This window comes from Pleuronectes platessa, chromosome 16, assembly GCF_947347685.1.
Source record: "Pleuronectes platessa chromosome 16, fPlePla1.1, whole genome shotgun sequence".
Classification (NCBI taxonomy): domain Eukaryota; kingdom Metazoa; phylum Chordata; class Actinopteri; order Pleuronectiformes; family Pleuronectidae; genus Pleuronectes; species Pleuronectes platessa.
This window is the reverse complement of record NC_070641.1, coordinates 12,362,153-12,388,551: the sequence shown is the minus strand read 5'-3', so window position 1 is coordinate 12,388,551 and position 26,399 is coordinate 12,362,153. Positions and strand designations below refer to the sequence as shown.

Here is a 26,399-nt window from a genome sequence, read left to right as displayed (position 1 = left end):
GCCTTGAGAGTGTGTGTGTGTGCAGTAGGAGCACTTCCACTCTCCTCTCTCCCCCCCCCCCGCTGTAGTAATAGTAATGTGTAGGAAATACAGTATTTTTCCCTGCAATCGCATCCTCTCAAAGGGACGCATTGTTTTGCTTGAATAGCCTTTGTCTTTGCGTCTCAATTGCTATGTGAACAATCCATTACTTGGTCAAATACACTGTTTTAGAGGAGAGGAGAAACCATCCATATTTAATGATATTGTTTGTTTCCAACTTTTCTTCCCTCCAGAGTCCCATTCCGGCGAGTGCATTGTATGTATGGCATCAGATCATCCAAATTTAAGTGTGTGTTTTTATGCGTCAACCTCCAAAGTCCTTTGCTTTTATGCGGCTGAGTGATTAACCTGTTAAACTCCGGGCGGAGCGGGACGACTGCCTCACAAAGCCGACAAAAGTCATCGGTAATTCAGTTTCCGGTGCGGCTGAATGCTGCAGGCTGCAGATTAATGTTGCATTCTTTGTTTAGCTGTAGAGACTACACTTCATAAACTCTGGTATTGCACAGGGAACATCAGGTTTTATAACATACAGTCACAGCCTCCGGAGCATCGGGGACCCTGAAGAGTAAAAGACAAATTCCTGCAGGAGCGGACGCAAAGACAATCACGAATAAAATATGCAGACCGACGCAGTCATATATAAAATATTCAAGCCTACATAAAATTATAAATCAGTGACAGTGATTTGCGTTTCAACTCAAGAGGGAAGAAGCAGAGGAAATAAGGCAATCAAGTACATGAACAGAGAGAATTGAGAAATAGTGTTGGTTAAAATACTGGAAAAAGGAAACTTGGTTTAATCAAACGAACACTTCAGTTAAATGTCGACCACTTTCTACCCAATCACTCAAAACATACCCCATTTATTTACGACTTTCCTCTAATCTTCAATTGTGACTTATTATCCAATCAGATCAAATTCCAGAAAGGCAGCGTCCCCTCAGTGTTTTAGCTTCAGCAGCTTTCTCCCAGGCTTCGGGGCGCTAATACCAAAACTGAAACCAACTGTTTGTCACTGTCACTCCAGTCTGGTTCACTCGTCCTGTCTTCTACCCCAAAGCAATCGCTTCAACTGCAACCGATGCCAAAGTTCTGAATAGTTTGATTGAATTAAGCTTTTTCAATTAGTCTCTCCTGATTAAATTACCACAGCAGCAGCGGCATAATGTCACAGAAGCATAAATATGTGATCACCGCTATGGGATTCATTATCTGAGAACTGCGCGGAACACGGACAGAGGGTCCATGTTACATTGGCCTCGCTGCTCTTTACAAATTGTATAAATTCCATTCGCTGTTGCTGTGTCTACGTTAGCGATGTTAGCATTACATTTTAAACCTGAGCAAAGGTTAATGGAGTGCACGGAGGAGAACAGGCACAAAGTGGAAATGAACGTGCTGCCTGGCTTGGATTTTGATTCCCGATAACAAGGTTCATAGCGTATCATCTTTCTGCTAAAGTCAATGAAATAGAAGCTTTATTGAAAGTGATGTGAGATTATTTATTCATGATTGAATCAACCAGCGTGCTGTTGATATATTAGTCCTCCACTCTTGAGTTTTTATGTCCTTAAACTTTTATTTTTGGACTAGGAGACAAGGAAATAACTGAAGCTATGGGTACATTTAATGGCAAAGATAGAATATTCAAAAGGTCATGCAAGGTGGGTTTTTTATTCTTTCTATAAAAGGCCACATGTTGGGCAGCATGAAGGACATCAACAAGTGAAGGGGTAGAATGTGGCCTGGACATTGGCCCAGAAGTCAAGAGATCAACCCTCGCTCTGGTATGTACATGCTGCAATTGTAAAGAGCGCTACACAGATCGAGCAGTCGACAATCTTGGAGGCAGCAAAGGTCAGACACTTTGATTCGAGCTAAGTGATCTCATGTGCCAGGTCTGCACAACTCCACACGCTGAAGCTCAGCCTTCACAGCCACTTTAACTCCGCAGCAGATTAATTGCTATGAAATGGAAGTGACCCGCTAACCTAACGTGTCTCGTATCCGTCTGCGGGATATTTTTCTTTAATTGGCTGCGATGAAGTTTTTAGGCCTCGATTTACTCTGTATTTTAGATGACATTTAACTGCGTTGACAGACACTTATTCGCAAAGCTTTCACGAGGCCGCCCTATCACGACGGCGATCACAACACTTCTGCCTTTGCGGATAATAGCCCCACAATCTTTAGTGTGCAACCTTTGAAAGCTCGCCGCTCAAGGTGAATGGCAGCAGTTTTTTTCCTCATACATGACTTATGCTAATGTTAAAGTACAACAAGTAGTGGATCTAAGTGCAGGGGAGAACAGAAACACAGGATAACCTACTGGGGAAAAAAAGGCAGGAATGTCAGATGACTGTGGCCCCTCGGATACACAAGACAGGCGGAGGGACAATATGCGGAAACACGGTTGTAAGTCAGAAGCAGATATCTCGCCTTTTTTCACCAGCTCATGAGGGATTTTTTTTTTTAAATACGCTGGGCTCCTAATTGTTATGCGGAATGAATAGGCTATTTCAGTCCATCTCTTTGTGTGAAGATCGAGTGCTATTCACTATAGAAATCCTCAGCTTGTTGATTAGTCTCAGTTGGCTCTGACTCTAATGACTGTGGGACTCTGACAGGTGCAGTCGATACGGTTAAATAACTAGGTGTAGGGAGGAAACGTAACGTGCACAGCTTGTGCAAAGGGAAACCTCTCTTGCGCTGTGTACGAGAGAAGATGCAGCTCTTCGGCTCTTTGAGAGGCGGCCGGCTGATTAGTAGAGCAGCCGTGGCCTTGGCCTTGTTTTTTTCATTTTTCGGGTTGTATTCGTGGGCAGACTTTTTTTTTACAATTCAAATCCAGACATAAATCAAACATAATTAGATCGAGCTGTTGTTTAACTCAATATTTACTGCATCTCAGCACCCGTCTGTGTCACTGCCTGTGATGTGTCTATTTTATGTTTGAACAGGTCTCGTTATGCCATTCAGCGTCTTTGTTATATAATCTGTTTTGATGTGATGCTATATAAAGTATAAATAAAAGTTCAATACGTAAGTAAGTTTATAATGTGTGTAGTGCATAACACACGTGCGTGTTAGTGTGTGTGGGTGTGTGTGTGTGAGGTGGGGTTATTGCTCATGGGAGTCAGTGTGTAGTAAACAGAGCTCAGTGGTCATTTTGTCTTTATCGTATGAAGTCTTCTGTCATCGCCTTAGTTTTGAGGTCCAGGTTGTTTTGGCGACACCCATAGACTGTGTGTATAAAGACAGACAAAATGACAGCTCAACAAAAGTGAGGCCAAATCATCTCAATTGCCCCTTAGTGTCTGGTTGCAGTTAGCGTTTATCGATGTAGTTATTTGATATGCGAACGGCAGCCTAGACGTGAGACAGAACGTCTCTGTAAGGTTGAAGATGTTGGTGAATACCTCTGTACTCGTCTGCAGACTGAATCTGGTCCGGCTGCTCTGCTGAAGTCTATTCTGAGCAGGGTGGATCTGACCTGGTATTGATGTAGGTTTATGGACTGGCTCTTCTCTGGTAGTGAATGATGTTTGCTGACCTCTCCGTTTTAAAAGCGGAAAAGAGCAAAGGCCCTGGTTTAGTGTGTCTGGAAGAGTGTCTCTACCTGGAGGTTGTCCTTGTGGCAAGCCATTGTTCCCTTCCACATGCGGCAGGAGCTGTTGTCATTGAAGTGCTCGTCTTTGTGATGTTCAGACCTGTGCTAAGCTCCTCCTCGGCCGCCCTTGGGCTTCTCTGTGAACCTGACTGTTCAGCCATAGTTTCAACTTGGGAAACCCACATTTGGAACAAGCTAATGAAGGCACTCCCTCGGTAGGTGAAAAAGGTCCATGGTTCAAAATCAAGTACTCTACAGCGGGTAAGTTGTTTGCCAGTACACCAGCTGTTCTCCTCTGCCACTGCTCTTACAGACTTCGGCCCAACCTGTCGATAGGGGCCTGCCAGCTCTCATGCAACGGCTCAAACCACGTCTCTATTGTCATGATCACAGTGCAGTTCAGGCTGGGAAAAGTTCCCTTTTGATAAGTTACTATAGTGTAACAAATCAGGCCTGTAGGAGCTGGCCTGAAGTTTAGCTTGTACTCCTGCACTCTTGCACCCCGCCCACCCCCCCTTCTGTCCCCTGAACCTAAATGGACTGCATCATCTGCCCTGGGTTGTTTGTTGGTAGAGTTTGGGAAAGTGTTGGATCTTGTAGACTTAAGATGTATGGTGACAAATAATGTGAAAAGAAGACTCAAGGCAGAGTGAGTCAGTAAATTCATTTATTTTGTTGTCTCACTGAGGATATAAAACTCTACATCTAATCCTACATTCATGTTGTGATACTGTTATTGAATTCTGTTCAAATGTATGAGGTCCGCATCCTCATCTCCAAACTACATGTGTTGATTCAAAATGGTTAAATGTTTACATTGTTGTCTTTCAGTGGCGAAGACAAAGCTAAATTACTTTGAAGCATATATGAAAAAGAGCGTCAGCACAGCTGTTAATTATTTTGCCCTCAAAGGCATTGCCCACGTGCTGGTGGTGAAGCCGCGTGTTCAGCAAATTCGGGAACAGCTCATGGCAATCGAAACAAAACAGTCACAAGTAGCTTCGTAATAGTTACAAGCTCGCCAACAACTGCGTGTGTCCTGGCAAACAATGTATTGAATTCAAATCAAATTTAGAGGTCACTGGAACAATATTTATTTATTTATTTTTGTGTTTTACAACACTAAAGGATGTGCCATGATCGTGATGACGTGTAATGAAAGACTACTGCATTTGAGGTTGTTTGTTATTATGCTCTTATTGCTATTATGCTCCTGAAACTGAATGCTCAGGGACATGGGTATATTAGTGTGAGGGGAACTGATTTTCTTTATGAAAAATACACCAAAATAGCAGCTGATGAGTCTGTAAGCTGTGGGGCGAGGGGGTCTTTCTGGGCTGAATGAGCTTCTATTGTTTTTCTTGTCTTACTGCTTTAGATAAAATTGCCAAAAAGAACAACAATGATGTGTCCTGACAGGTATTCAGAAGCACCTCGAAACAACTTCTATTACAGAAAGCGTTGTTGGCTTTCAGGGTCTGAACACTGCTCATTTCGGCTGAGATGCAGTGTCAGTGTCGTAGGCAGATTTCGGCGCAGGGTAATGTGTATGCAGCCCACAGCCATGGGCTTCTCTGTCGTGGTCAGGCCAAATGACAGCCAGACGGTGGATTCTTTGTCAGTCAGCCCACAGCAGAGGTGGAAAAATGTCTGGGGCCAAAAAACATCGAACGGAAAACACTGCAATAGAGCGTTGTGTCACCAAAACAACACAAAATGCGAAGTGAAAGGGATGTTTGTGCAAAGTGACTTGACGAGAACTTAAAAAAAACAATTTTTTTGTAATATTTATTCATTCTGTCTTTTTCCAAATGGGTGAAGTTACCAGGGCTTAGACATAAAGTAATCCATCTGAACACTGGCTAAACCTTGTCCCCAAATGTGATTGTCCGGTAATAGTTTGAAAATACAAACGAAGCACAGTAAGCCTTCACGCTTAGGATTTTGAGCATGGGGGGGGGGGGGGGATTTTTGTGTCAGTTGTTTCCATAGATATAGGGTAATAGATCTGTTGCATAGGGCAGTATGCAAAGACACCCTCATCCAAAATTCTACACACCGAACCTTCGTTTCACGGATCGAAATGACAGCTCCGGCCGGTGTCCGGTCATCCTTTGTGATCATCCCCAAACATGACAAAAAGTCACCGAGCCACAGAATTATGATTTCCTACTTATGACGGCTAAAACTGATCTGCGAGCATCAATCATCCTTTCAGTCATTTAAGGCCTTGGTTGTTAGAGCCTGCTTAGTTTTACTAATATGAATTGTTGGACGGCTGGTTAGCACTGTTGCCCTGCAGTAAGGAAGCTGCCGGTCTGGTCGGGGTCTTTCTGTGTGGCGTTCGCGTGGTTGCCTGACGAGGGTGTAGCTCACCTCTTGCCCACTGTCGGCTGGGATGGGCTCTAGCTGCCTCTGCGACCTTCAAAAAGATAAGTGGTATTGATAATGGATGAACGGATTAAAAAGGTCAATTATTTCCATTTTTATGCAGTAAATCAAATTATATTTGTGGAATCCAGCTGTGGTGTGGAAACGGAAGAGCCTGTCAGGTGTTTCAAATGCAACAGCTAGTTATTTTTTTTAATGAATGTGGACTTGTTTGTATTTCATTTCCCCAACATATCTCTATACTAAATCAAATATGCAGACCGTAGCTGCTTAATAGTTCCATCAGCTTCTTTTAGATGCCTGTGGTGCTCCATCAGATTGGACTGAACATCTGTTGCGAGAGTAACAAGGAAATATCCTGGGTACACTCAGTTGCTAAATACTTATCAGATCAACATAATAACTGTCTGTTTGATTACTAGCATGTCAGGGACATCAACAAAAAGCACAGTCTATGCTGGAAAAATTATCCTTGGAGGGGCAGAAACACACGCGTTACAAATCCTAATTACCTGGGAGCAGTTTGAATGTGTCATAAACTGAGAAGTATTCGCCTCGAGTCAACCCTTCAACAATTTGAAGACTTCCTGGTATTGCTAGTGCCCTTTGGTTTTTGTCCCAGGAAACCATTTTGAAGTTTATATGGATTTCAACTGTGCCGGGTAGAAAACAAGCTCAACTTCTGTCTAGCAAGCTCTTTCCCTCAGTAGAGTAAATCAAACCCAATACTTTTTTCTTCTGCTTTGGTGCTCTTAAGCAACATTAATAATTACAGTCTTTATTGGGAATGCCTGACAACTTGGTCATGAGAGAGGCTGTGCTTGTCACACGCTGTGCATTAAGTCATCATGATTACAGAGCTGTCCAACAGGGAGTCGTACCATATCTTTATCAATAATATACGTCTATCTCTCAGGCTTCATCATCCTGTCCCAGAAACGTCTGAAGCAGCTGCGTCTGTTTCCTCTTCTGTGCTTCCAGGTTAGACAAAAAATAATAAAAAATATGCCTCTTGGCAAAAATGACATTATCATGAAGGTACCCCATCATTCTTGGTCATTTGAGCCAAATACAAACAGGGTGAATTCATATGCAGGCTTATCTCCACTCCCTCTGACAGGCCTGAGGCTGGTCACTTCAGGTTGTTTTGTTTGAGACGTCAACAGCCTTAACTGTGAGAAATAATGGAACATCCAGCAAGAGAATAAAGCATCTTTTAATAGCCCTCTGTCTCGCTGTGGTAAAACTAATGTGGAGACCATTTATAATGAGGCAATCATCAGGTGGACCCCGTGATATTATTGTCTCTCGTAATATGCCCTGAAAAACTCCAGGCTCAGAAAACCTTCCCCCCCCAACAGTAAAACACTGCTTGAGCTTGTTACAACTGAAAAAAAATAAAATAAACTATAACGCATTACATGCTTCTGCAGTGTCTGAATATTAACGTGAGTCATGCAATTTGCCACAGATTTCTGCACACAACATTCAACCGGGTTTGTAAAGATTAGTGGTGCCTGTTGACTTAAAAACGCACATTTCCAAGTTGATCATGTGAACAACTGAGCGGAGGATTAATTGAGGGGAAAATTCTTTCCGACAGGCTTTTAACTGCCATGCTCTGATATAAAAACTGTCCATTAAGAACATTAATAACTCCACGCCCGTTTCAGTTCATCTGAGATTATCCCTTTGGAAGTCGCTCTCAGTTCCCTCATTTCTCAAAGACACAAGTAGTGTGAGAGGCCAAGAGTTTGTCATTTCCACTTTAAACCATGTTGTGGGAAAGATGAGTGTGGTGTGTAAAATTAATTATATCAACATCTGCTTAGGGATACTGCAGGAAGTGACAAGAATGAATGCACTGGGAATGCAATTATACAAAAAGGGTAAAAACATAACAAGACAAACCCAAAGCATATTATGTGCATTGTGTCAAGATGAAGAATATTGTGGAATATGATTTAAAGTATTGCCTGTATTTCAATTTTTCAAGTTGAGGATACGTGGACATTCTATTGTAAAACTATTACTGTTCATCTACTGCTGAAACAGCCTCCTCTCTCCTGTGAAGTGGTTTCCATGAGATTTAAGAACCTGGCTGAAAGGATTTGCTCCGGTTCCAACATGAGAGCGTTAGTGAGGTCTGATAGTGTTGGGCGATAAGACAATCGGCAAATCCAGTTCATCCCAAAGGTGTTTGTAGAGGTTGAAGCTTTGAGATCTTTGCAGCGGCCGGTCAAGTTCCTCCACACCAAACCTGGGAACCCGTTTCTTCAAGGATCAGTCTTTTGCAACCTCATCTTCAAGATGACTTAGGTACATTTGTACTTCCTGTTCCACTGAGTAGAGTACTTGCTTTGTGAATGTTTTTTTGATATTTGAGGCAGGAGCTGTACTGTCCTCTGGTCATATGGGAGTGATCGGAGGGTGGAAGGGTGGTGGATACCTGATTGTGCATTGTGAGAGTTGGAAGTTGCCTAAAACACAAACCTTTAAAAATCCTACCCAGATCATAATTAACCACACTAATATTTGCTGAATGAATGTTATGAATCAATTAGGATTAAAGTCCAACATTTGCAAGGAGAAATTCACACCCGGAATATAAAACTTATATATTGGATGGAATTATTGTCATATTCTGCAAATTAGGGAATAAAAACATACACTATAGCTATATGAATAACACAATCAACCCAATCAACTGATCTCCCAGTAATGGTTTATTCAAAAACAAAAAGAAAGGTGCAACACCCGATTAATTTGTGAAATGAAATAGCAGCCCGATATCCCTGCCCTCATTTTCGCACTTCACACCAAAGCCACATTTACACAAAATGTTACTGGAGCATATAATCATGTGTCACTTCAACAAACAAACTGTTTTCCTCACTGACACTTGAATGAGCTGATAAAGTCACTGGAGACGGCTTCTGGCTTAGTTATTTCGAGCTTTCTTCACATGTTTACTGCTTTAACATCTTGACAAAAAAAAAAAATCACACGTGTAACAACTGATATCTGAATTGCCAGTGTAAGATCACAGCTTGTGTAAGACCTCAACCTTTTAGATTCCCATCATCCCATCACTGCCATCATGAGTATATATATCGCTTGGATGTACAAGAATCATTAGGTGACAGATTTAGTGTATAGTTTAACACACCCTGGTGTCCGATTCGATTAATGAGAGGAGATTAATAGTGGGATTATATTCTTCAAATGAGCTGAGCTGTCTTTCATATAAGGGGAGGGTCCACGTCAACTGGAGCGTTGCAAGTTCAAGGATTGGCCGTCGTGGCTGGTGTGCACAACAAATACAGTATGGTGACAAACTCACAGATGCAGACTTTTTCAAGTGTTTAAGGCAAACAGTTGATTTAAATGACATTATTGAATATGACATGTCTTAAAAAAAAATGTTTTTACATATTGGGTACAAGCTTAATTTAATAAATGCAGTAATATTAACTTTAAGTGTTTAGTTTTTTTCTTGCATTACCCTGGGAGAGGCAATAAAAAGCCGCAATGCCGTCTGCTCGGCCAAATCATCTGATCACAGCGCTTAATTGAATACTGATGTGAAATGCACACAGCTCGAGATATAGCAGAGGCGCATTTACACATAATTAAAACCTGCTACTCAGCCCATATGGACAGTTTGCTTTAACTCATCTATCCCCTGTGGGGGGAGCGTGTCTACTTTAAGTCTTGGTGGTAGATCAGGGATTTTCATCTCCAGCACTAGGTTGGAATCGGCATTTGAAAATAAGCAGAAAGATGCAGTGTTGGAGCAGCGTTATAATTAGACAGGTTCTAACGAAGTGGACTTCTAAGATATATTCCATCAGAAAACGAAATCAGGGCCATTCCCCTGTGGCTGTGAGGAATATTCAGATACGATCAATGTACAGACATTTGCTCAGTAGCAGAGTTTCAGGAACACACTAATAATTTACATTTTAACACAGTAAATATTGACAAACACGGTACAAGGACAACAGGAACTTTGATTCAACAGACCATGGAGTCTATACGGTGCTTTGCATGCATTTATCAGTTAATAAGCAAGCGCATGGGGACAGTGGTGTGCACAGTATGTCTCCCAGTGCATTATCCAGTCAGCGGATTTACTTTGGCAGACACGTGGGCCAAGTGAACAGCCAAGCTTTAGCACGGAGGCCAAATTGGAACCATAACACTGTCCCAACATTACCAAAACCAAACCTGTTGGGAATATCTGCTGTGGCTAAAACGTGGACTTCTTGCAGAAATTTAAAATCCATCCCTAATCCAGAGGAAACTAGTAAAAAATACAGTGTAGCTGTGTTAGCACAGACGCTACCAAAGGCACCGTTGATCCTGTTGAGGTACAGTATGGATTACCACAATCGTACCCCCCCCCCCCCCCCTCAGGTGCAGGAGGTGCAGCTGCGGCAGGTTTGCTAGGTGGCTTCCTGAGCATCAACCATATGTTGCCTGAAGGCATAATGGATTCCAGGGTTGCACAGTGACACCACATACTACATGGCCCCCTCAGCTGTTTGCTCTTATCTAGGCTGTATGGCGGTATGGCTGAAACATATGTGCCGATTGCCCAAATGTATCAGCAAAGCCGTTTCTCCGCCAACTCTGCCAGTAAATTGTCTCATGTGGCCAACCATACTATAATTTAGACCCGACATTTCAGAAACCACAGCACTTGTTTTAGTTTCCTCTCCTCAGACTCGCTTTCAGCGGAACTGCAACCTCACGATGCTCACAGCACTTTGTGCGAGCGATCGAGTGTGACCGCTTCAGCTAGGAAGTTAATCATCGCCTATATTTTGAAATTCATTCTATTTCCCCACATGGCCTCTCCTAAACCATCTAGACGGAATACTTAAGTATTTTGATTCATTTTCACAAAACCACGTTAATATGTCAGTAATGTACATAAACATTTTAAACAATGGACATAGATTGTTATTTTCGATTTAAAAAGGGCTCAGGAATGAAGCCTACAGCAAATGAGAGCAGTGGAGTGAGTGCGCATTTTATCCTCCCACAAGAATATGGTCTGTTGTCTGTTTAGGGCAGTGGACACTGTGTGTTTAACAGCCTTGTCTTCTAAATGAATTGCAGATAGCTGTGAGACACTGAAGCACTCGGTCATTTCATTAAATCACTTGAAAAACCATGTGCACGAAGACCACTTCACTTCCGTCAGTGGATTTTGTTTTTTGTACCTGGTTGTTTTCTACAGGGCAGCTATCCAAAGTATTTTGTCTTTTGAGTTAATTTAAATTCAAATCAATTTGCACAACGATTTGGGATTCAGGAACATTAACTTCTTCTGCAGCAGGAAGATGAATGAAAGTAGTTTAAGTTAAATGTGTCATTTCATTCTTTTTTTTTCAGGAGTTCATTAAAAGGGTTTTATTGACGTTACTTACACCATTACCTTTTTAATTGAATTTTAATTGATCTCTCTTACATTCCCAGAATAGAACAGAACATATGATGATGACAAAAGAAAAAAGAGCCTTTGGAGATTAAGGTTTATTATTTGGTTTTATTCTATCTATAAACATTTGACACATTTCTCTTTAAGCTCTCCCTTTGGCAGCCTGGATTACACAAGTTAATCTGTATATCTCTAAAACATTATCCTGCATTTGTCATGTGTGTTTATGGCGTGTTCACTTGCTGCGTGAAACCACCTCTGTCGGGGAGATTAAGTGTGTGAGCAGGGGTTTACTGGAAGTGCTCAAACAGGCTGCTCGTGGCTGAGGGCTATACCATGATCCATTCAAGGATTACAGCCTCGTATCTTCTCCCATCTTGAGTATTGAAAAGCAGCGAGATGTTCAATGACTTGCAGCAGCCATTTCACAGCTGAGGTGTTGTCTGTCCATTTCCTCGACGATAAAGAATATCTTCCTGTAGGTTTTGGGGCTGTAACCAGCGTAAGTACTGCGGAATACTGCCACGGTAAAGAGGTCGGAGGTTGCCACCGAGGCTCTCAGTGCATTACGTGGAGATCTTTGCCCGGTGTCTTTGAGTTAGAGAGAGCAGGACGGCACTTGCCACACTTTGATCCTGAGAACATTAAATATACATGACAGAAACCAACAAAGCTCCGATGCCATCATGCCTCTATAAAGAGTGATTTAATGGAGTGGCTGTGTTTTCCCTGACAGCAGGTTCAACCCACTCGCTGAGTCGGGTCCTTTTCATGGTGGACTCTGTCTCTAATGCCTTCAGTCTATTCCAGTTATGAATCTGAACGAGGAGAAGAAACCCTCTGGGATTAGGGTGTTAGATTAAATCTAACAGTGATTAAATAACTAACCATTATATGGTTGTAGTAAATTAATTTCCCCTGTGTCATGCCTGGCTAACACAGTGGCACCTGTGGAGCCAACTGTGAGCGGCTGATATTAGCTGCAGCGTTAGAACGAAACAGCTAACCTGACCTAGTCTGGCCTCTGCAAAAATGTCACAGTAAAAATGGAAGACCCCCTGAAACCAAAGAAAGACAGGATGGTGAGCTATGTACCTTTTTGCATCCCCAACAGTGGCACCATCAAAACAGAAGCAACCTAGAAAGGCTTTCTGTCCGATATAAGGGAAAACACAGAGAAATTCTTCCATGAAAAAAACATGCCCTGTGATTTGCGCTGTCTGCAGTAGTAAATATAACTGTCACTCAGCTCATTTAAGCATGATGTAAGTATGGCAGCTGTGGCTATTAAGCTTGTGTGAAATGAAACATGCTTAAGGCACTCTGAACTGGTCAGAGCTGACGTTTATATGGTGAGCAAATGGAATATCTGCCATGAAAATGAACTTTTCTAGCTGGAAAAAAAGAGGAGGAAAAAAAGTGCAGCTTTTGTGCACACATGATCCTCGGAGATAAATATATTATAAATGATAGCTCATATGGCAGGTGAACTATTTGAGCTTTTAGCTGTTTTCCCCTCCCAGCAGACTGTCTGAATTGAGCAATCTCTGCCGGCTGAAGCACAATTTGGATTAGCAAAAGCCCCGCTGATAGGTCAGCTTAGCCCGTAATGGAGCAGCTTAGACCTTGTTTGCATGATTGTAACATTCTCAGCATCCTTTTTTCTTGCATCCAGATGTTACAGTGCAAACATCGATGCCTCGCTGTAAGCTCCAAACAAATTTGGATCACAGGGACACAAAGTGATGCACGCTCTTTTAAAACATATCTTTGCATATAGGACATACTTGTTCCATCTCTTCGCTGATTCAAAGCAGCATAATGTCAACTCTAACAAAACTTCTTTATCAAGACATTTCCGCTGTGACACTTCATTTAGAAATGCTACCAAATTTGGAATGCCTTTTCAGTAAATTGTTATTTTGCTGCTCAATTTAGTTGCACACTCGGCATTTAAATATCACGGATGTCTCTCGTTCCCCAAACTTCCCAAACCTGTCAGCTGTCATTTATTTTACAGTTCGGTTTGTTGCTGCGCATTAAATAAGAGCTCCATCTTTACAGGTGAATCACAGTACCCCCTTCCCCCTTGTAGAAACCAGTGTTTGTGTGTAGACTTGACTGCACTCACCTGCGTCAATTGAATCCAAGGGTGTATTGTTAATAATTGTACAATGTGATACCCAGCAGCTTTTGCAGCAAAATCAATAAACCGGTTCAAGACATGGTTAAAGGTTTTAAAGGTCCATAAGCGACGTTCCCATTGATGGAAATCAGTTGAAAAGAAGATTACTCGAAAAATCAATAGTTTACTTCTTTTTTTTCTTCTTGCAAATGACAGTCCAAGTGCTTGTGTGAACTGTTGTGTGCTCAGCCATTTTTAAAACACGAGGTCTAGCTGAAGAAGAAACCCTTCTTATAGCAGGTTTCACTGTCGCTCTTTAAGGAAGAGCCCTCACTTCACTTGGACCTCATCACCAACTTATAATATGTTCCCAGCACATCACTACAGGACATCCTGCAGCTGTATGAATTACAGAACATCCAGGAACAATGGATGGATGCTTAGTATAATTGGTTGACGCTGCAGAAGCTCATTGGAGTAATCTGTCGCAACCAATTAAATTCCTGATTAAGATGGCAGGTCCTTTTATCATAGGAAAGTAAATTTTTCTTCTTAAACCTTGTAATTCATTTGGTATCAGACTGAACTTTAATGTCAGTATGAGTCTACCTCCACCAGGGCCTAAAAGTCCACTTATGAAACAGCATTTTTACTTTTTTTATCTGCACCAAGTTGCCCACACTCCTAAATATCAGTCCTATAAATATGCCTTCTGCGTAATCCTGCGAACAAATATGCAAACAAACATATTTTCATCAAGATTGTCCAAAACAAACTTGGTAAACGACTTCTGTCTTCTGTGCTTTTCTTTGTTAACAATGACACTGACACAATGAAGGAAGAAAGAAAACTGTCTACAACTGCTGGGTCGCTCCCAAACCAGGAAAAAAGCCCAGAACCACGAGTAATCAAGGGTGTCCACCTACTTTTGGCCACATAGTGTCTTTACATGCATCACAACAACACTTATAACTTCACCTTTGAATACAAAGAAATGTTAACATAACCTCCATGGCGAAGGTAAAAACAACATATAAATGAATGAGGGGAAAAAACTGGACTATAATTTTGTAAATATTTGCAGACAATTTTATTTCAAAAGTGGTCCAAACCTATTGTAGGCCCTTTTTAGTTAATATTAGAGCTGATATGCTCCACCAGCTAGAGACAAGCTGACACTTAAATGATTGAATCCTTAAACCTGTCTCGAATGCCTTTTATTGTTTAGACAATCTGCATGAATAATCAAAGTTTGGCTAACATAATATATTAGTTAACCGCGAATTTAAAAAGCTTCCGTTGCTTCTAAAATCAGCACCGAGCGGTTTCATCCCAGTGTCAGTTTTTACCACACTTTAGCCGTTTTCTTAATTTCTACCGATGACACATTCCCAGCCCATTTCTCCCATTTCTCTTCTAACGCCTTAGCCAACATTAATATTTCACAGCGAGTGTAGTGGGACGGGCCGACCTGCCCAGGCGACCTGCCACGGCTGCTGGAAGGAATTTAACTTGTGCCACAGTGTTTGACTGGTTGACTTTCCCCAGTGCCTTTACTCCAGAATACACATTTCTATCCATGTAAGGGATTTTTGTGCAGAGAAATAGAGACAGGAAAATGGGTAAAATTCACATACAGAGGTAATAGATACACTCTTTCATGCCTCCTCTTTCCCTCTCTTTTCTTTCTCTCTTATCGCCTGCCATGGGGATGCGGGAAATATTCCAGAAAATACCCAGAGCCTAGATGACATTTAAACGTATTAACCTGCAGTGCTCGGCGAGGACGACACTAGCGAGAATAACAGCCTGACAATTTACTGACAGCATCATAATATTATATAGTAAGTTATCGCACAAGATGTACACCATTGTAAAAATGTATTACACAGTTTACAAAGGGCTCTCGGTGCCGTATCGTAAAGATGATTGTGGACCGCCTGAAATCATCTAAAAGAAATCAGGCGGCTGGTCACCCGACAGAACACACACTCACCCCTCCCCATGGGGAAAGTAAAATAATTTCCGTTTGTCACGGCAAACTGCTGACCAAACACTGCTTCTTTTTTTTTAAAACTCATTTTAAAGACCTTGAAGTTGCACCCACATTCTAATAAGGGGATCAATACACTTTCCGCTGGTATTCCGTGTCGGTGTGCTGCTGTGGCACATGTGCCCCATTATAACGAGGGGGTCAAACTTGAGTCACGACGCACCGGTGGCACTTCTGCTGACGGACATGCTCCTGCAGTGGGACGGCACAAGAATTATGATTCAATACATTTTTTTCATTCAGTTATTAGTCCACTGCTGTCCTTCATTAAATCACCCTAATAAGTAGATTTAGAAAGAAATTAAACAGGGAAGAGCAGGAAGAGTGGAGTTAAAGGCCCATAGTGGTAATGATCCTAATGGATGCATAACAACGAGGTGACGTAAAGACCATTAGTAAATCTTCCTTCTTTTTCTTTTTTTTCGCCAGACATGCAAGCAGCTAGAAATGATCAAGATCTTACCTCATGTTCACTGGCTCAGGAACAAAGAGAGTTGGATGCTGGAGGCAGCTCATTGTTGGATGTAAAACATGGAGCTGCAGCCTGCAGACCGTATAGATAAAGGACTCTTAAATCTTAATATATCCCACAGCCTATTAATATGAATTTAAACTTATGGCTTGACAAGTTCACTCAGCAAGGCAACACAACACGTAGTTTAATCATTTTATGAATATTTATGGCAGCGGTTTATCTTGGTCAACTAATTCCTGACGATAAAATACCTGCCGAGCGTCGAGCTGGAGCCACCGTGAGCTCTCATCTGTGAGACATGCTCTTAAACTGTGAATTTTGATTTATTTCTTCTTGCATTGAGCTTTTGATATTCTAATCCGTCTGAGTATTAGTCTGGTATTATAACAAATTAATTTAGGTTGACATTAACCTGATAATAACTACATAGTCAGAATAGGTCAAAACTCCTAAAATCTGTAAAGAGCAGTGATAGTTTTACTGTTCCACGGTCTGTAAAAGACATGGCGACAGTTTTCCCAACAGTTTTAGGACATTACCTTTCCTGCGATATGAGAAGTGCCAGAAATAACCAGTTTGCCTGCCGTAACTTCTCACTGATATTCATCCTGACATTTTGTGAATCACCTTAAATTTCTCGAAAAGGAGAAAGCTGCCAAGTTTCAGCTGATTCACTGTAGTGTAGTTCCGTCTCTATCACTATGTATATGCACTAATGTGTCGCACAGAAAAAGGGAAAGAGGTTGTGCAGCCTCCTCCTTTGTGGTGTCACACTGACCTACAGCTCCGTAATGAAGTGTACTAAAAAATGGAGGAAAGAAGTGGCTGTGATAGGTAATTTCTTGGAAGGTTCATGTTTAGGTGTTTAACAGATTGGGCTGCCAAAATATAACCTCATGCATCCATATATATATATATGTGTGCGTGTGTGTGTGTGTGTGTGTTAAAAAGAGTCAGACAGCCTCACCTTGCTGAACACTACATAGTACACCAACACAGGACTGTGTGAGATAATGACATTTTCACTTTATTTATTTATTTTTTGTTGCAGAGAATGACACATTCTCTCTACTTTGCTGTGACCTGTTTTATTCCAGCAGCTTCTGATTTCATCTTCTGCACCCACATGCTTATTGATTCATTGTCAGACATTCTGTGACTGCAGGCTTGGTGCATGGAGTGTAATTGGAAATTAAAAACACCAGGAATGCTCTTATTAAAAAATGACAATTTTGAATTTTACACACACTTTGTTCTGGGCTTGTTACCTCAGGTGAACCTCAGTTCAAACAAATATGTCACAAGATCATCAGTGAGCCGTGGCATTTGTGTAAAATGCTGCTTCATTCAATGCAGTCAGATTCATGCTTTTTTATACATAGGTTTTATACGAGGTCAGCTCCGGCGAGATGATTGGATTCTGCAGGAAACCGAACATTTTTCTGAGGCTAGGAAATCTATCATGTTCAAACTGTCATATTAATTGGTTCTGCTTAACTGAGCCGGATCTGCAACATTTTCCGGATGTAAATTTTAGCCTTTGACTCTGACGTATTCAGGTGTGACTTCCAATTATGGAAGATGCAGAGATGGATGGAAAAACTCTGAACAAAGCTTTGTATGTTTAAACTGATATTATATTTCATTAGTCGACACAGCACGCTAAACAATACGCAGTTTTCATGTTGGATTTTCACGTCAACGTTTTTTCCGTTGAAAGTGGCGAGGTCTTGTTTTTCTGAGAGCTGCTGCGGCGGACCAGCACATCGCCACCGCTTGTTTTTGTAGTGGCAACATCAATAACAGAATATTGAGGGCAATTGTGATCAAATTGAATGAGTGTAGCCTGAAGTGCACGCATCAGCACATCCAAAGGCGACTAAACACACAAGCAAATAACAATAAAAGAAGCAAATCATCTTCTGGAGCTCTGGCAGACTACCGCTGTTTTGTCCCAGCAACGATGAGCCAATAGGAAAGATTATTGTTTTATATGGAGGGTCTGTGCTGTATATTTAGGTCTGTGAGGAGGAACCAGTGCCTCTTGATAGTCACACTAACGCTACAACTAGACACACTAGAGTGGAACCCAGTGATGTCCTTTGAGTCTTTGATTTGAGATAAGATTGCATCGATTCCTCCATGGACTTGAAAATAGTTAAAAATAGACTAACTCTCAGGCTTGTATATACAGTGTTGCAGACTAATGATGGAGGGTGATGCAGCATTCCAAACATCCTTGTGGTTTCCCTCGCCGCCACGTTTTATGTCCAAAGGGCATCCGCACACAGGCTCGGCAGTCTGGTGACGTGGGGGGGGGAGCGGTACCTGGCGATGCCCACAGTTGGAAGCGGGACAGTCTTCAGGGGATCCCAAGAAGAGAGCTGGGAATGAGGTTTTGATCGGGACCAGCTGTCATTTTTGTCCTCAGCTACTCTGTGAAAGCCTACAGTCCTGCAGCAGTGCACGTATAATGGGCTTACTTGGAGTGGGGAGGCTGTGTTGTGATTTTAATTAAGCCCACCATTTTATTCTTCTTGTCATGCAGACATGCTTTGCTTGTCAGTAGAACTAACTGAATTTAGGAGACACCGACTGTAATAAAGTTGATTAATGACTTTTTTTAGAGGATAATTTGGCATATACCCAACCACCAGGCCCAACGTGTTATTTTTAATTAGTGAGGAGTTTTCAAGGTGAGCCTGTGTAGATGAGACGATGGTGGTCGTTCGATAAGATGTAACCAAGTTCTTTTGGTTTTGGTGCCTAAACCTAACAAAGATAAATCCACAACCCTAACTGCGTGATATCATTGTACTGATTTACACCGAAAGCCGAGCGAGGAGCATAAATAAACTGTGGAAATATCTCTCAGGAGAAGAAATCTAAACTTGGGCAGAAAATGTTGTGTTCACGTAGGATCAGGCGGCTCAAAGAGTCGAGAACTAGAAAAAAGGTTATCTTAAAAAAGGTCCTGAAGACTTCATGTTCCTTTTTACCTGAAAGGTTGTTCTTGTGAAAATGCAAATGTTATGTGGTAGTCTCACTGGAGCAATGGGAGAAGTAGCTTGAGGCTTTCATATGCATCAGTATGAGGCAGTTTAACAGCAACACAAACAAGACAACCCTGTCTCCTGTAAATTGTATCAATATTCAACTGGAAGGTAACAGCAAATATGTTTGCTGAAACATTATCGTGGCTGGACCATGTTTTATATTAATGTAATGGGGATGTGTTGCTATTTACATATTTTATATCAGAACAGGACTAATCTAATCTAAAACCATCTGAGAACGCAAGACTAAAGCTTTACAGGACTGTTGTATTGCACTGATCATGGTATTCCTATATAGTATTATATTACACACATATTATCTTTAGCTATAATTGTAATCAAGTGGGTATTGAATGTATGTCATAATTTAGTTTAAAGGAGACTATATGGAGAAGTAATGTGTTGAGTGAGCAGTGTCACAGCGAGTTGGTTTTTAATATTTGAATTTCCAACAGAGCTTTACGATCTTTTATTCAGTTACTGGATGTTTAATAAAGGCAGAATTGAATCAGTAAGTTATAATGAAACATAATATAACGCTCCTGTTTCGCGTTTGAGATTAAATTAGAAATGACAGAAATCATTATAACGAGCACCTCCATGGAGCCTCTCTGACTGACAACGGAAATAAAGGTTCATCTGAAGAAAAAACTATACAACACCGGATTTAACCTACAGCAGGTGTATGTATATTACAGAACTCGGGCCACTGGTTGCTCCGGGGCGAGACCAATTATAGGATCCTTTCACCGCACTCGGGTGAAAAGGTCAGATTGAGATCGAGGAAAAACAAAAACAAACGTAACCCTCCGCCATTACTGGAGCCTGATCTGATCACTGAGAAGGGCAAGCTACTCTGTATTTGTTTTTCCTCCTAAGAGTTGCACCTTAACTGTGACGAAAACAATGCCTCCCACTCCACAACAGACCCGCGAGGACCCTTTGCTCTGCCCCGTAGGCTTGTTTTCCTGTGTGCCAAACAAGAACCCATCCACTTGTTGTGAGCAGACTGAGGATTGACTCATTTGACCTCCCATTTTTTCTTTCCCTTTTATTGCATTTATTTATTTCTCCGCTGCTCAGTAAACCCATGCTTTTTGTTCTTTGTGCTGCTGCTGCAATCACAGACTTGTCACTCAGGGTGGTTTAATGGGATTATTCATTGCAAAACTGACCACACGTCTCTCACTTCAAATGTCCGGACTGACTGTTGTTGACGAATAGCCGCTCACACCATCAACTGATGTTTGCATTTGCATTCGGACTTAAGAGTTCCACTGAAATACAATTACCATTTGTTTCCCTCTTTGTCGGCCGCCCGCACTGAGATTTACGGCCTCGTTCTGTTGAGAAAATCTTCTCCGAGGGCGTTTTCACACCTGAAAGTCTTTGTTCAGTTGTAAACATTTGATCTCTTCAGTTTTAAATTCACGTTGCAATTTAGGGAGCAGGTTCGAGACTTCTCAATGACATGGATACGTCCTGTTGCATCACCCGAATGGGCTGCATCCACCTACACTTGTCATTGATTGGTTGGTAGACAGGTGTGTCTGATGTCGGCGTTTTGTCAATTCCGCTATTTAATTCAATAAGTTTTTCGAATAAAAGCAGTTGAAAGATTAATGAGCCGGTTCACTTTGTTAATACAGTTGCCACTGCAATATCATTTTTTTACTACCACCAGTAAAATGAAAATCCCCACAGTTCAAACTTTATATCGTCCGAGGGAGAGACTTTGAAGAGTCCTGTGTTCGGCTTCCGCTTCTTTTTCTTCGGTTCTCTAAAGCTGTCTCAGTCCCAATTGGTCCGAAAAGTCCAAACTATCCCAAAAAGTGTCATCACACAGCAAATGCTTCAAACCATAGGTCTGTTTGGTCTGGACTGAGACCCCCTTCTTTGTTGGACCCAATATTTGATCTCATTCTTGTTGTATGGTTTGGACTGAACTCAAAGTCGTAGGTCGGTGAGAAAGTGCCCTCAAACAGTTTTTTTTTTTGGGGGGGGGGGGGGGGGGGTCACACCATTACTTTTTTGCAAAGAATAGTCTTCATAAAATTGATGATCGATGGTTTCATCTTTAAACATGTCCTTCATTTAATTAAAATAAGCTATATATTTCCACAAAAGCAGAGAGATTCTTGCACCTTCCTGACAGAAGCATTACTCCGTGTTACTGAGTCATTGATGACAGGACACAAAAGATGAGACGCTTCATTATTTCACACTTCCGAACCATCATATCATTTTTTAAAGGAACTACTTAGAGGATCAGAGTGGTTTCAGTCACGCCCACATCTCTGGCACTGTCTTCAAAACGTGCTCTCCGAGGACTCAGCAGCTTATTATGAGTGGACTCCTTTAGAATAATTGATTGTATTTGACATGACATGGAGGGAGCCCGGCGGATTGATACTCTGCAGTCGGGCCCTGATCAATCCAAATGAGAGACTGGGGGAGCTTTTATTTCTCTGCCAGAGTTTATTAGAAACAACTAAGCTCCTCTGGAGAAACTCGATTCCTCCAGAAACAGCTTGGACCTATTAGCATCCGAGAATGTAAATTAGTGTGATCCCTCACCTCATCATGCCTCAAACTATTCCCCCTGCACTAGTTTGACAGAGCATAATGAAACATTGAGTTAAATGCCTGGGCATGTTCCAGCACACTTGGCATGAAGAGTTATGATTATCTGCGAAGATTGGTTTCCTTCTTAACAAACACAAAACTTTGCTGCGATTTGGTTCACCGCGCGTTCTGAATGACAAATCAACCCTTAGAGACGACTGGGCATCTCTGGATTGGAAGCTTTGCGTGGCTCGGTGTGAAATGGACGTCGATACAACCGGTTTTAAAGATCGATTTTATGTATTATTTCATATTTGACGCATTCGGGGTAAATGTTGTGGCTATATTTAATGCAGCTGGCTTATTGTCAGTATTTTTGCGAATTGTAGAACGCAAATGAAAATGCATTCCGATATTTAAATGGAAGATTGTAACTTTTTTTTGAGCAGTGATGAATCCCGAGCATGTTTCGCACGGGAGGATATGAATAGTTGTGTATAATTCCCTATATCCCTCAATGTTACGATCCTCTTGTAGGCATACTGCCGCAGGTTTCCCACAGTGGAGATCATTAAAAGTTACTCCAGGCTCGAAGCGCCTGTGCCTTCACACTTCCGTTTGCTATGTAAATAAAGCTTTGGACATGAGTGGAAATGCCAGAGAGTAGGATAGTAAACAGCAGATGGTTTGCCAGGGCTCTTTAGCGCTTCAGTTTTTATTTACCTACCCACCTGAATGACCTGTGTTCAGCTGAGCAGCTGATGCGAAGAAAAACAAAAGCGAGAGTTAACTTGTTTTTTCCGGCTCCGCAAGACTACAAGGCCAGAGGAGTCGTTTGCCACGCACGGAGAAATCTGCTTGTTTATCAGCATTTTGATTTTGTTTCATCCCGCCTCGCCCTCCCACAGAGATTTTAGATGCAGATGATCCATGACTGATTCCCAATCAAAACCACCAGAAGTATTTGGCTTGTGCGTTTCCCATTGTTTTATAATTAAACGTGTGATGATTAGCATCGAGCTCAATGAGGGCATTAGCTTGTTATGTGCGCATCTTCCAAAAGGTAACCTTGAACATTGCACATCTGTCCTGTCAATTGGATATGCTCCAAAGATGCACAACGCATTACCAGTGAGATGCCGGCGCTCATGTCCATAAAGTAGGATAGTGGTTGTTTCAAGGTGATTCGCCGTGGTATATTTGAGCATCTTGTTTATTACCGTACATGGTGACGCTGCGCCCTCGGACCACCAACCGCACTCTGTTGTTAAGTGGCAGACGGAGGCTGAAGTCCTTGAAAGGTTACAAAAATCTTTATCCATTCATTATTGTGAGGGAGGAAGTGTAGAATAAGATGGAATATAATGAAAACTAATACTCTTTCAAGTCGCCATGCTATCTGTAGATATGTTTAATATCCCATTACAGGCCCACAAGTAACCACAGTTCTATCCGTCGAGGAACAAACATAATCCAGAGGGAAATTACCCATCAGGAAGGCAATACTGTTACTGAGATGCAATTACCAGGCCACTTGTGAGACTTTCAGCCCGGGAATCCATGGGTGCATGTGTGTGAGGGTGGTCGATATGTGCATAACAGCTCTTATGTTTTGCAGGGTAAATTGGATTCTTTGCTGGAGAACAGTTAATTTAGAATATGTCCAAGATGCAAATGATTGATGTGACTATATCGTTACGACCACAGGTCTGTGTTGCAGGGCAGCCAAATGGGAAAAATTAATATATTGCAGGGAGAGGGAGATAGGTTTTATTCCAAAATGATGGAGAATTTCCTTCAGCTAACTCTGCGAGTCTCCGGGCTGGAATGGTGGAGATTTTGGATGGCTGTTTCCTTTTTTAATACGTTCATTTCAAAGCAAACATTACTTAATTTGGGAGGAAATTAACCGTCAGAGTGCTTTGATTCTACCTCCCTTTACGTGATATTGTGGAGCTCCTGCGCTCGTATTTGTTAGTAGTTAAATAAATGACGTGTCTCGCAGAGGATTTAATGTACCAATTTAGCACGGAATCGCATAGCCTACAAACAAAGAGAACAGCACGGATTGGAAAGAGCATCAGTGTAAACATTTGATAAGGATTTGCTTGAGGCAAATGCTATGCTTTATTACTGATACAAAAATAGAGGCTGTAGAAACAAGACGTGCCTCTGTGCATGTAATGTACTTGCCTCCGCACCGTCGTTCCCTACAACTCATTCTCAGAGGCCGAGCTGAACATAATATTTGTGGCAATGGCAAATGGCTTCCCGGTATCCCCAAGATAAATTTCTTAAAGCGGGGACATTTCTATTGTGCTACAAATTATCACCTTGAATCTGATAATTAATCACTCCTGCCTTAAATGAACTGCCCCGAACCATAAATGCAGTGCAGAAAGGAGCTGCGCGCACCCGTTGCAGGGGAAGCTGCCTGCACAGAGTGTGAGCCTAGCATGCATAATAAATGTATGACAAAACAATACCCCAGGCACCCCGGTATTAATGATATGCAGTGAACTCATTATTAAAGTTCCAAAACAGCTCCTGGAGTAACACAGATGGAGTCAATTAAGCAATGAGCACACTTGCTTGCCTGCCGTTTCATCTTCTTTCTTTTATCTCTCGCATATTACTCCACGGATGTAATTAGCTGTATGTTTCTCCTTGCGACATAATGTCCGGTGATAATAACCGTTATTTTCACTTGTAATTTCAAATAATGCACCGCTTAATAAATGTACCAGATTTGCTTGCATGTCTTTGGGTATTCCGCTTGCACTGCGAGAGGTGCTCTGGATAACACTATGCTAAGCTGCTCTTTTCCTTCTGCTGTCTGTGTTCCCAGAGACCTGATGCCTTCGACGCTGGAGGGGCAGATCACCATGGAGAAGACACCCAGCTACTTTGTGACCAACCATGCCCCGAAGCGCATCCACACTATGGCCAGGGACATCAAGCTTATTATAGTGGTGCGTAATCCTGTCACCAGAGCCATTTCAGACTACACGCAGACGTTGTCCAAGAAACCTGAGATTCCCACCTTCGAGGTTCTGGCTTTTAAGAACCGGACGCTGGGTCTCATCGACGCCTCGTGGAGTGCGTTGCGTATAGGAATATATGCGCTCCACCTGGAGAGCTGGATGCAGTATTTCCCTCTCTCCCAGATGCACTTTGTGAGCGGGGAGCGGCTGATCGTGGATCCCGCGGGTGAGATGGCCAAAGTCCAAGACTTCTTGGGACTGAAGCGGATTGTCACGGACAAACACTTTTACTTCAATAAAACGAAAGGATTTCCCTGTCTGAAGAAGCCCGAGGACAGCAGCACTCCCAGATGCCTTGGCAAGTCCAAGGGGAGAACTCACCCTAAAATTGACGCGGACCTGATCCGGCGGCTGCACAAGTTCTACAAACCCTTTAACATGATGTTCTACCAAATGACCGGACAGAACTTTGAGTGGGAGCTGGAGGACGACAGTGAGTCCCGCAGCTCTCAGGACTAGTAGACTGCAGGATGGCACGGCGCAGCCACACCACCAGCCTTCTCACTACACCGTCTCTTGTCCCGCTTCGTCTACAGAGACAGTGCTCGAGCACACCAATCCGTCATGGCTGTCTTTGCAGTGTCTGTACCCATTAGCAAGAGTTTACTGACATGCTTTTTCCTCTCCCTTCAACTCTAATGGTCATGATGGACAAATCATTATTGTACATACTAAACATAAAATATATTTATATTTGTGAAAAGGAGATGATTTATTCCTTTTGTTTTCAAAGCATAGAGCTGATATAAAAATCATGTTGACTATGGCAATGCATGCGATGAGTTAAGTGTCCTTACCTCATGAGACCTAAGGGTAAACTCGGCCCGTTTCTTTTCCCTTTACTTTCCCTGCGGTTTCTTGCCCTCACACCCACTCACCAGCATTCAGTACAGAAAAATGTTCTATTTCAGTGTCTAAGGCCAATAAGAGCTTTGTATTTTTTCTTTCAACACTGTCCAGCTGCTTTACAAGAGAGAAAAATAAGACATATAGTTAAATAATCCTTTGACATGTGCTCATCTTTTCAGCCATCCATATTCTGAGTGACAATCCTTATTTCCTTTTGTCAGTCTAAGTTTACCAAAGTGTTAATTTACTCCGTTTCAGCGTTCTAGCTCCTCTGCACTCATTAATTGCACACATATTCAATAAGGGAGCTGATGTACAGTGGCCGTCATCCAATAATTGGATTGCTTCACTGCATAGTCGAACATTAGCATACTGATGACCACGCACTCAGTTGTGGCGCAGTATCAGTGGTTTTGGCATAATTTGACAAGCGAATCCATGTACGACAAATACCGAGGGCTCACTGTGCATCCTGACAAAAAAAAAGTAAACAATTCCCTGTTACTAAAATGCGCCAAAAAACCTCGGCTAACTCTCTCGCTCGAGTTTTTGCCCCGTGACCCTCGGCTTGTCGAAGTAATACATGTCAATGAGGGTGAAGAGCATCGGCAGAGGACCGAGCAGAGCTTTGTTCACAAACATCTGCTGCGACGTGGTCTTCTGTCATTAGAGATTAATGGCGTGTTAAATAAAAAAGCGCCGCTGCTGGAACAGTGTCAATGTCAGAGAGAATTTGC

At 42.0% G+C, this 26,399-nt stretch overlaps 1 protein-coding gene across 1 annotated transcript in view; it reads left to right on the top strand.

Annotated features, from left to right (window-relative positions):
- hs3st4 (heparan sulfate (glucosamine) 3-O-sulfotransferase 4) overlaps window positions 1-25,272 on the top strand; it is a 71,422-nt gene extending 46,150 nt beyond the window's left edge. Inside the window, exon 2 of the mRNA XM_053443812.1 lies at window positions 24,618-25,272. Within this exon, the coding sequence (XP_053299787.1) occupies window positions 24,618-25,272 (655 nt within the window). The remainder of the gene's footprint in view (window positions 1-24,617) is intronic.
- The last annotated feature ends 1,127 nt before the right edge of the window (window positions 25,273-26,399 follow it).